The following is a 12531-nucleotide window of genomic DNA, read 5'->3' on the forward strand; positions in this document are numbered from 1 at the left end:
AAGCATGAGTGTAAGGTGTGTAGGTGGGACACGGGTGGTGTTACATGTTGATGTAATCGAGTTGCAGGAGGAGGGCCAATCAAAAACAAGCTTTCAGGGGTCCAAGGCGATGTAGGTGTCCCCTTTCATGTGAGCTTAATGTCTTTTGCGAGTGTCTCTACATGAAAACATGATAATCTGGCTTTGTGTAGTCATGGTGTGTTTGCATGCATCCGTATTAGCTTCATCTCAAAGCGGTGTAATGTGCTCATAGTCCCTTAACAGCTACTTGGATTTCGGTGCTACAGCATCGTTTAAAAGCTGAACTCCTACTCGGTGTCAAGGGTTGCTGAAAGACTTCAGCAACACGGACGTCTCGGCTCCCTCGTCCCAAACCAAACAAGCGCAGCTGCTTCCTCCAGTGGTGTTTTAGAAGAAGAGGAGAGAGGGGAAGGAAATATAAAATAAGGTGAGAAAAGAAAAAAAGGAGAAGCTCATCATGCCAACCTGGGCCTGTGAGTGCTCTTTAAAGCCCCATCTGTCCTTGGGAGACATTTTTCACATTGCTGACACACACACATACTGTTGTGGGAGACTTGAGGAGTCAGCGTTGCGTCATTTTTCAAAGACCTAACAGAGAATTTAGCTTTGTGCGGTACGGAAAAAACCACTAGGTTATAATGAAATCTGAAGGACACTCGCAGCAAACATCTCACCCTCGCTTTCATCTCCGCCGTTATTTGAAACAAGCTGGAGCTCAGTTAAAGATATAAACAGATAAAAGTCTAGGCGTTAACAGGCGTTCCCTCAGCATGAATATTTCTCACTGATCTCTGCATGCTGTTCAAACGTCTCAGGCATGAAACCCTAACGCTGACTTATTCAACATACAAGCGCGTCAGAACAGCTCCGTTAGTCGATAACAAACAAGACCAAGAGACATTGAACACAGATATCTGGTGATATTTGTTGAATTAGGTGTTATTTTACACAGATATACAATGTTCTATTTGTCATTCAGGCGTCTAGTTTGAAAGCTTTGTAATTCTTTAATGTACACAAACTGACACACTGGCCCTCTGCATTGATCACTCTCTAAGCTCTGACGGCGGTTCAGGAGATTTAACTGGATGCGTTTGCTTATATTTGGCTATAAAACTGAGGGACAGAATGCAACATGGCCGCTTTACGCCACTAAATCGTGCGAACAGTCTAGCGAGTGGTGAGTGGCTCACACTCAAACACATTCGGCTCGGAGGAATTCATCATCACACACTCTCTCACGCTGTTTGCTGAAGTGGGAACTGTGCAATCTGGCCACTGTGGAACATTATTGCCTTTAATGGGAGATTGAAGACTTAACTGTCTTCTCTTAACACCCGGGAATGATGTGGATGCTCGAGCCAACAGCTTATAAATCAGTGCGCCGGGGGTAGAAATCGCACCCGGGAAGCCGAGCGGGCGTGAAATCTGTCAAACCCAGCGAGAGAACGCAATACTTTTTAGAAATCAGAGAACAGGAACAACTCCATCAATATCATCATATTACAACACAGACTTCCGCATTGGAGATACTATGAAATGTTTTTAATTCAGTCCAATACCACAATGAGAAGTGATCAACAATATGTTTCCTAGGAGATATACTGGCTATGCTACAATGTGCTCTTTATTGCCAAACAAACCATAAACTATAACTGAGTAACGTCTTTTATAGGACATACATGTATTTAGTAAGTTTTATATACAGCGGAAGAACCCTGCTTTGACAAAGTCCTTTACTGCCACTTATATTATGTTTTATGGCACTTGATATACGCTTGCTTCATGGCACAGAGAGATATACTGCGGCAGAGACCTTGGCGGGCAGCATTGAATCTGTACACTTTCGAAATCGCCTCTGCCAAAGGTTATGAGGCGGTAATGATCATTTAATCGCTTCTGATGCAAATGCATTAACGCACAAAAAAAAACTAAGCTGGAGTCACATTTAATGAGGGAATGATATGCCATCGTTTGCGTAATGACAAACATCGTTAACACATCAAGAATCACAATCCCGAGAACAATTTACTTATATTTTTGCCAACGCTATTAACACAAAAGAGCTCTGCAGCGCCCCCTTCTGTCCTGCTAAATGCCACCAACTGACTGACTGACTGACTGACTGACTGACTGACTGACTGCGGTTAAATCCATGAAAAGCACAATCTAAACAGTCAGTCACTCAAACATTCTGGTTTAGAACAGCTTGATTAAATACCTTGTTGCCATTCATATGTAAGTACAGCAGATTGGTAACAGGATAATACAGACTAACGCTTGTGAAAAGTGTTTTCAGTTGCCCTCCAATACTTGTCCAACCTTTGCACCGCCGCCACGTGTGAAGTCATTGAGAATCGAGGGCACGGCGCCACGCTGGTTAAACGTTTCAATTTCTGCTCCCTCTGGACTATTGTGAGCTTTATCACGCCGTAAATGTTAGTGTTGCTTTTTCACTCAACAAAGCAAGAAAAACCTCCAGCGGATGACAGAAACAACAAGGGCTGGAGACGCCTGAGAGTTTCTCTGTCTCTCACTGAAAAGTTTGGATTTAAGCATTGAGGCTTATAGATCCTTTGCTCAGGATTGACCCCTTGGTGACCTCTGTGCTGACGACAGAGAGCGGGAAGCTTTCGTAGCGCTCCGTCGCCCCCCAGCAGCGGCAGCGCAACAGCGTGGACTTGAGCTGCTTCTGGAAATTGCTGTTGAGGAAACCGTAAATGATGGGATTGACACAGGTGGAGGCCATGGCGGCGAGGTGGCAGGCGGAGAAGATGGCGTCGTGCTCGCAGGACGGGATGGCCTCGTGGTCCCAGTCAAACACGGCGTTGAACACGTTGAGCGGCAGCCAGCAGAGGGCGAAGATCACCACGATGGAGCCCAGCATGGCGTTGATCCTCCTGGAGCCCTTATTCTTGTCGTGGCTGGAGTTCCGGGCGCGGTCCACGATGTCCTTCCTCCTCCTGAGACGCAGGAAGATGTTCAGGTAACAGACGGCGATGAGTATGACAGGGAGAAAGTACTGGAAGATCAAGAGGGAGGTGGTGTATGCTCGCCGGCTACTCAGAGACGGCCACTGCTCCATACAGATGAGGTGGTCGGTGACTGGAAGGGGGATGGTAAGGTTCTTGAACGGCGAGTTGAGTACGTGGTACACAAAGAAAGGCACAGAGATCAGCGAGGCCACCAGCCAGGTGATGACCACAGCCATGTACGACTGGCTCACCACGGGCTTCCACCCGGTGGGGTGGACGATGAGCTGGAAGCGTTCCATGGCGATAAGAACCAGGGAGTAGATGGAGACTGTGACAGATATGCACTGGATGAAGGGTGTGATCTTACACAGGGCCTCCCCCAGGATCCAGTGGTCCATCAGCGTGTAGATGATGGTGACTGGCAGGCACACGATGCACATGAGGATATCGGAGCATGACAGGTTGGCGATGAGGACGTTGGTGACGTTGCGCATCTCCTTGTGCCGCGTGATGACGAACACCAGGCAGGAGTTGCCGATGAGCCCCACGGCAGTGACGGCGCTGTACGCCACAATCATGAAGGTGGTGCCGCTGACGGAGGGCGGGCACGAATCCCATGGGATCTCCTTCCACGACGCCTGGTTGTAATTGGTCTTGAGCTGAAAATCCATGACTCCGGGGAACAGGTCACACACACGCTGGCATCTAATGGCGTCGCTGATGTGTTGGTGCTCGTCTCCTGGCTCCTGCTGAAATTATTTCACTTGTGATATTTGCATTTTTCTCTCTAACGGTTTCCTCTCTCATCCCTTATTCGTGGTCACCGTCGCTGCCGTCTTCATTCATTTGTTGCCTGAAAGGAGAGAAAGAGGCAAATTAGAAGGCAAAGTCAGGTCATGAAATGTCAGAGAGAGATTAAGATCTGGGATTTACTCTTTAATTCATACGTCAAGGCGGGAAACCTGCACTTCAACTGCAAGATATTAAAAAAAACAATTGAATCCCGAATCCATTACTGCTTTAGCGATGAAGATAATTGACGAGACATTCGCTCGTCACAAGAGTCCGAAGCAATTTCACCTTAGCAAACAACGGAGGTGGATTTCAAATCACAAGAGCAGAGAAGAATGAAGGTGATAATTAATGCTGATGGGCAGTAATGGTGCAGGGTGGCAGAGATTTCCATCTGGAGGTGCCGGCTATAAGAACAAATGATGCGCTGATAGCATATCATCAAGGACACAGCACAGATCTAGACTTTGTGGCATCCCGATAATGGCGTGCTGATTTAAATTTCCATCAGGACGTCGGCGTTAATGACGGTTCCTTGGGAGACAAACAATTCCCGCTCACAGTTTCCTCCTGCATTGACAGCGCAAATGTGTTTTGTTTTTGGTCCATAAGGGAGTCGCCGCCACTCGCTGTTACAGAACATTGGTGGCTTCCTTCCAGATTTGAAAGCAAAAACGGCCTCGGCACAATCAAGAAAACAACTTAATGTACCGGAAAACACACAATTCGATTTCATTACACCAAAAACTCCATCGTTTGCTAAGAGTGTGTGGGTGTGCATGCATTTTTGTGTGTGTATGTGTGTGAGAGGAAGAAAGTGTGTGTGTTTGTGTGTGTGTGTGTGTGTGTGCAGGAGCGAAAATAGTACTGATTAACCCTGACGTTTGGCCCCAGGCTGAATTCCACAGAAATGAGTTTTGTCATACAGTTACACTAACAGAGCTGAAGCAATCGATCATCTCTAATTGAATGATAAATGTGAGCAGGTATACGAGTGTAACGGAGCCGTCGTGTCCCAGTGTAATATGTCCTCTCATCTGTGGTGATTGCAAACAAAATAAAAGGTAATTAAACTCTTTTACCTGGAGGCCAATAGAGGTAATAAAGCTTCTGAGCTCTTCTGCAGAGACTCAGTCTAGATGTCAAACACACTCTAGCCTACGTGATTCTTTTTGGATTTGTAAGCGGTAATGTAATCAGAGCCTCCCACAGCCTCCAGGGTGATGAATAATGGCACAAATACGTTTCAATGTTCCAATCTGACTGAGCAAAATCTGGAAATGACATTAAATAAACTCTAAAATATGAAATTCCTGCAGATGACGCAACATAACACAGAGACGTGTGATATTTGAGTTTATGGATCCAATCGGGCTGTCATGAGGATTTCAGCAAATTCACCAAAAAGATGTTTTACAAAGGTAACATATTATAACATTAGAATCCAAATATGGCTGTAGGATTATTTATTATATGTATATGTATTATATATCATTTTATTGGGACATAAAAAGATGACTCAAATGCATTTATGAGCTTTGTTTGTGTGCTGTGATGATTCTGGAGCTGATTTCCCCCAAAATGTTGCAAATTTCACCAAGAGCAACATGTAAACGTGACACAATAACAAAATGCACACACACACACACACACAGATTAACTAAAGGCTGAAACCCCCCAAAAAATGCAACACACAAAAAAATATCAAAGATGGGCTGGCTGCGGGAGAGAAGAAAACACACACACACACACACACACAAACACAAACACACACACACACACACACACACACACACACACACACACACACACACACACACACGCACACACACATACACACACACACACCCCAGGGGATGGAAAGTGTGAAGACGGCTTGTGATCGTAGCTTTTGTGTTCACACTGCCTGAGGACTTTCCTGCTCTGGACAGGTAGGAGAGCAGAAGACGCTCTGTCCGCAGTCCTCTGTCTTCTGTCTTCTGTCCTCTGTCCTCTGTCCTCTGTCTCCTGTCTTCTGTCTTCTGTCTTCTGTCTTCTGTCTTCTATCTTCTGTCTTCTGTCTTCTGTCCTCTGTCCTCTCTCTTCTCTCCTCTCTCCTCTCCCCTCTGTCCTCTTTCCTATGTCTTCTGTCCTCCTCTGTCGTTCTCCTCCCTCCCTGAGTACGCACTGCTGAGAGATCTATCACATATTTCTACCTTAAGACACACTGATCGTCCACTGAATAGCTCTAATTTGTGGGTTTAATAGACTTTTGTATCATCAACAGCAAAATTGCACAAATCATCTCAAGAAAAAAGGACCAAACGCAGCGCGCCATCAAAACAACGTTACCCTTAAATAAAACACACACTCCACACGTTCCAGCCTCCTTCTGTCCCCCATAACGAGTTACAGATCAGCACAACATGACGCTTCTTACCGGATTGTTGTCTCCTGAACTTAGGCGCGTCGCTCCGTGCAGGTGAGACGCGGAGTTCATGTGTCCGCGGCGGAGGCGAGCAGGCAGGAGGCGCAGAGAGCCGCGGAGCTCTTAAAGCGACCTCACACACACACACACACACACACACACACACACACACACACACACACACACACACAAACTCAAGCGGGAATGGGAGCGGAGGCACGTTACGTAACACCGGGCTGCACTTCGGTGCGCGCGCACGCACGCACGCCGCACACACACACACACACACACACACACACACACACACACACACACGCGCACACACACACGAACGCACACACACACGCACACACAAGCAGGTCTATAGGGAAATTTAGGCATCTGAAATATGCACATACGCACTGGCTCAACCACCTGAAGCGCAGCCCCGCTCGCGCGTGTGCGTGCGTGCGTGCGTGTGTGCTCGTTAAGACTCTTGCTGAGGGTTTTATATTAGATCCATATTGAGAAATGAGGAATGACTGTAATATTTCTGTTATATTGCTGCAGATTCTGTGCTGCCATGTAATCTAATTGTACAATGATGCTCCTGAATTTGACTTGTAATCATTCCTACAAATTTTACTGCTTCACAATGCCATTAAAACGTTTTTGTTTTTTACATATTGGTGGATTGCTTTATATCCTCGTAGAGTCTGTGGGTGAGACAAACAAGCCAGAAGCTAAGTAGATATTAGAATATAAATTAAATGTGTAAATATCAGATAAAATAGGTTGCTCAAGCATGCAGTGGTTCCTCACAGAAATAAGGTTGTAAATTCAATGCGTGCCCTTTCTGTGTGCATGTTGGGTTTTACTCTTTGTGCTTTATCTTCACCCACCATCAAACACAAAAATGTGTGTGAGCCATTGTTGTTGACCTGGAGTAGATCCCTGGAGGCTTCACTGCAGGGATTATTAAATTGTAAGTTAAACCTAAGGTCAATTATTAAGGGAATTTTCCTTTTATTACTTTTGTCGTGGACATGCAGAGGGACGCTTGAGTTACAGGTGTTTTTCTCTGTCTCATTGGGACATTGGACGTCCTTTCACCTGCTGCATGGGACCCGGACACTTAATGGTGACGTAATAGAAGAGACGCTGCGTATCAATGAAACAAAACAATGTCAGTTTGACAGTTTCTGATGTTCACCGATTCCAGCAAGGCCAAAACAAAGCTTGTCTGTATTTACAACACAGAGATGCACTGCAGCTCAAACAGGGGTTGCATTTCCTTTCCTCTGCACCCAACAGCACCAGCATAGAGCCTCAGCAGAAGTTCATCTCACACCTCAAACTATTTTGAACAATTCCTTTGCACGTCTCTAGCTTGTGTAACAGATTAACTGCTTCTTCACACTGTCCCCCACACACTCCTGCTTTAAGTGGAGGCTCTTTGAGGGAGCTTTAATGGCTGTTTGTCTGAAAGGCAGAGCGGTGAAATGACTTGCTGAACAACAACAGCTCCGTGGGTGTTTGCTTGACACAGACACACGGGTGTCAACCGGCTCGACACTTTTAATCTACGCACAGATTTTTCAGGGCAAACTAAAATGTTTTTCCCCCCTTAATGAGATTCTCTTCAATATATTGAGACATGACACTGATGTCATCCCCTGATGTCACACACATTTCTATTTTTCCTCCATCTGTTGTGACAGAGAAGAGGAAAACATTTTTCTGAGTAAGACATTAAAAATGTCCAAACAACTGAGCATCAAAGTCATCTGAAATTGAGTTTTTGACACAGTGGTTGAGCCGTTTAGTGTGATTGAAAAGCGGCGAATTGATGGCTGCAGCTGCACGTAGAGAACAGATTGAAACAATACAGAAAGGAAGGATACAGCTCATGTAAATGAAGCAGGATTATTGCTGAGTCCCTGAGGGCAACTTTTCTGTCGAGAGGCAACAATGTTCCTAGACACTTTGAAAGCACGCAGATGCATTTTGCTCTGTCTTGCGTGATAAAGTAGAACCACAATAGATAAGCTGCTCCAAACATTCTCCAAAGTTGGTCACATGAAACGTTTGATCCCTCTTTTATTTGGTACATGCTATCCTATGTTTAATTCTTCATTTACTGTCCATTTACACAGTACATTCTTCAATTCAAATCCATATTTGGATTTGAATTTGAAGTGGCTCTTGTGGGAATATTGTTAATGGCTTCATGTGTCATTGCCAGTGTAAATCATTAAAGTACTCTGCCCCATCAACAGCAAATGGTTTCCCCACTGTTGTTTCCCCAATTCATCACTGTTTGGGGAGTGATGGCTGCTATGTAATCAAAGTGCACAGCCTGTTTTGGTGTTATTTATTTGTCCTGAGAATAAGAAAGAAAGACAGAATGGAAGCCTAATAAATCATTTTAACTCATATGTATAGGGGGAGATAAACGTTGCTGTTTGCGCAGATAAACAGTCTTGTTCTGAGCTTCTTGTTCTGTTATGAGGTCAGGAAATACAAACTCACCATAATATTTAATCTGTTCCACATGTTTTCTGTGTGAGGGCTCACTGTATCTTTCTACTGTATGACACCCATCAAACTCCCACTGGGGCGTTTAATCCATGAATGCAACTTTCCAAGCCAGTGAAACAAACAGCACATATTGATCACGCGGCTCCATTTCCCCTTCAACCTTTCTTTCCTGTTTCAAAGCCGGATCCACACGCAAGCCTCTGTGACCAAGTTGAAGTGATCCTTGACACCGTCACCGCAACACAGTCCCATAAATCCCCCGAGGCTTTAAATAACCCCGGCCCAGAACAAATGCCACGATGCCTCAGGTACTGGCTGACAAACAACCCCTCGGCCCTGTAGATCACATGTGACGCAGAGCCTCACCTTCCTGCTCCCGTGCTTCAAACGTGATTTTCGGGACGGATGGGCGACGAGCAAACACAGGGGAATTGTGACATAAAAACGCAATTCATACGCTGAAAAACTTTAAGAAGTAGTTCAGAGATACGTCACGCTTTTCAGGGGTCGCTATTAAAACCAGATAAAGAACCAGGCTGTTTCAGTGATGTTGACGTCAATGATCAAAACCTCTTCCATATTTCTTATTTGTATAATTAAAGGAGTTCAACCTTCCATTTGAGGCTTTGCTTACATTCTTCTGTCCGATAAAGGAACAGCTTTGTTATTCCAGACATGCAGATATATCATGTGGCACCTCCGGTAAAGACATGTTACATAATGGAGTTTCACTGATTTGAAGGCTAAAGAGAGAAAAGACAGACAGAGGGAGGCAGAAACACACCCGGACCTCACAATGGGGCTTTTGATAAATGACTTGTATTCATGTTCAAAAGCAACAATCCTGCTCAGCGATTGCAGCTCATCTGTGTGCGGCAAGAAAAAGACACCAATTCTTCCTCTCAGTCTTCCTTTGGCGTCGTCATATGATTCAGAATTAACACCAACATTGTCACCGTGCGCAAGGTGGTGGATGTCACACCACTCAAATAGCTCTCAACCCAGCAGTGAGATGTGCAAACTGGATTCAGAGGCGGCATAACGTGATGTAGGAGAGGAGCGCGTGTTGCTATCGATCCCCTGAAGCTCCGTTGTGTACGGGAGCCCAGATCCTCTCACACATGGCAGACATGAGCAGCTGCCCACTCGCCGTCTTGGCTGCATTTTGGCTGCAGTGTAGATTTTATTCACCATCAATCTCATGCTACTTGGCCTCATGGCAGGTGTTGGGGAGGAAGGTAGTTACCACGGTTACATGGCAGCGTTTCTACAAGACTTGCCAAGGCATGAATATTAAACAGCAAAATGTACATTTGAGTCAGCGCCACACCAGTGCAGACATCACCGCAAACTCAGAGGTAAGGATGTTTTCTCAGGCTCTGATATATTATTAAGTTTGTATGTGTGTCTTCTTCCATGTGACACAAAGCGAACACCCACTCTGAGTGCAGCTGTCCAAACGCTGCACAGACGAGCTGTTGCCACCGAGTCTCTGGTGACATCCTAGTATGATATTTTCCACTGGGAAAAGCCCTTTTCCTGCTAAAACACACACCCATCCACTCTGCCTTTACCACAGACAACCCGGGTTACACTCTTCACATCAGCAGAAGTAGGTTGAAGAAACCGGAGGACTTAACTTAATCTTTTTCTCTTCATTCAACTCTTCAATGCCATGTCCCGTCCCTACATCAGGGTCAGCAGGGCAGCACATTCTACAGGGAGCTGCTTCATTAAATGCTTCACCAAGATTGGCTTGTTTTCTCTGCCTCCCCAGTGAGAAGTGGAAATGTCTCAGCCTTTTCCACAGACGACTCTGACCTCAACCCCTGACCGCAGCGAGAGACATGCCCAAAACAGACAGAGACTCCGCGGGCGACATCCTTCATCACTTTGACGTTACGGTTGAACAATGAATGTCAAATGTTTCCAGTGTAATTTGATCTCTCCTTATTCCTCACAGAATACAGTCTGAAGAAATTGTTGGATATTTTTCACACAGTCGAGTTGCGGTATGCAATTGGAACTCTTCAGAAAAATGATTCATAATGGTGACAAATACATTGAGTAGATCTGTCCAAATCCTGACTGATATAGCAGCGCACATGACCCCCCGCCGTTTATCATTGAACAGAGTGACGTATTACCCAAAGGCTGCCATCTCTCACTGTGGCTTAGGATTCATCAAACAGCAGGGCTGGAAGTTGTGTTATAGGATTGTGGTGCAGAGGAAAATGGGTCGCATGCTTCGCGATCACAAAGCTGCAACAGGAAAATGGCCCCTGTCAGGGTTACACCTCAGTCAATTTACAACCAGCTATTCAACCTATGAATTACACAGCAGAGTGTTGGAAACAGAGCGGCCACAGTTCATTACCCTGTTTATGCGACACGTATTCCTCCATGAACGACACCAAACGGCAAATTGTGTGATTGCTCAATCAAATTTAAGTTTGTACGGCACCTTTCTCACATAAAATGTAGTTCTTTTCAGGGACATTTGACTGACAAATAAAAAACAGCATTAGCCATTATAAAGAGGGAAAAACTAAGGAAAAACACTAAAGAAAAGCACCATGGAGAACAAAGATATGGTTCTGTGTTGTTTATCATCACACAATCAAGTCCCATCTTCTACATTTACATTTTGCTTTGGACAATTTATGTAAAGGCAGAAAGACCAGTGAGTCACAGTCACAGAAAATAAATGTCTATCATGTGCCTCTAGTTGCACGTGGTTTTCAAATCTCACACAGGAACTTGTAGCTGTGTACAACTAGTTTCTTTATCTTGTTCTGATGGCCTCTCTGTCAAACCGTGAACCCTGCCATAAAAGGCATGTAGTTGGCATGGAAACCACCTCGGAAGTGATGTGGGTAGAATGAATGGCACCAGTGGAGCACTGCTGTCCCAAACTAATCAGCTGTATTGTCCTCTGCTCTGTCTGTTCCTTTACTTATCAGCCGCGGCACACAGGAGTCATGCTGGGGAGCGTGCTTGCTGTACTCACTTTTTACAACAACCTGCTGCACCAAACCATTCCTTATTAGAGTCCATTGTGCCCAGAGCGTGAACACTGCTTTCCGCTACTCACCAGAACCTGTTGTCAAATGGCCAGTAATGACCTTTTCCCCTCCAAGTGACAAGTGCCCTCTTGTTTGGAACCTTTATTTAACCAGGATGTGTCTGTGCCATAATGGAGGACTTTCTGCCTCATTTCTGCCTTAGTGCCGCAGACCCCCCCCCCAAGGAGGAAAAGTGCACCACTGTTCAGGCTTGAGTGCCTCTTTAGTCCACACAAGTGCCTAGTTAGCTGTCAGGTATGACATATAGGAGAAAAATGAACTCTGTAACCCTGTAATATGGAATAGGTGGTTCCTTTTTCTCCTTGCCCCCTTGGAGAGCAGCGCAGATGGTAGATAGACTGGGGAAAACATTTGATCAGAAGTGTTCTCTGGGCACTGGACAAGAAATTCAAATCCCAGATGTAATTAACTGACAAACGTATATTTTAAATCGAAAAATAAATCAAGTGATTGATTATTCCAGCTGTGCCGCTGGTGGGAGAATTTTCACTTTCATTCAAGGAAATAACACACATCAATATAAATCGCAGCTGAAGATGTTTGAGAAGAAAATGGATGCATCAATAAAAAAAGAGCATCATGAGAGGTTGCTGTAGAAATGTGAGCACTCATGCGGTTCTTGAGCAAAATCCATCAAATCAGCCCCATCAATATTGGAGTAAATGATAAACGCATCATGCAACTGGGGGAAAAAATCATTTCAGAGTCTCAGCAGATCAAAGTTGTCATC

General features: G+C 45.1%; 1 protein-coding gene across 1 annotated transcript; it reads right to left on the reverse strand.

The window, feature by feature from the left end:
* Positions 1-1580: 1580 nt before the first annotated feature.
* Positions 1581-6322, reverse strand: npy8br (neuropeptide Y receptor Y8b). The gene is made up of 2 exons (XM_076165147.1): positions 6208-6322; positions 1581-3849 (listed from the first exon to the last, which is right to left on the reverse strand). Exon 2 carries the CDS (start codon positions 3665-3667, stop codon positions 2573-2575), a length of 1095 nt encoding a protein of 364 aa, XP_076021262.1. The 5' UTR covers positions 3668-3849; positions 6208-6322; the 3' UTR covers positions 1581-2572.
* Positions 6323-12531: the final 6209 nt, after the last annotated feature.

Source organism: Genypterus blacodes, unplaced genomic scaffold (assembly GCF_046128005.1).
Source record: "Genypterus blacodes isolate CSIRO-AG114 ecotype Tasmania unplaced genomic scaffold, CSIRO-AGI_Gbla_v1 ptg000141l_1, whole genome shotgun sequence".
Lineage (NCBI taxonomy): Eukaryota > Metazoa > Chordata > Actinopteri > Ophidiiformes > Ophidiidae > Genypterus > Genypterus blacodes.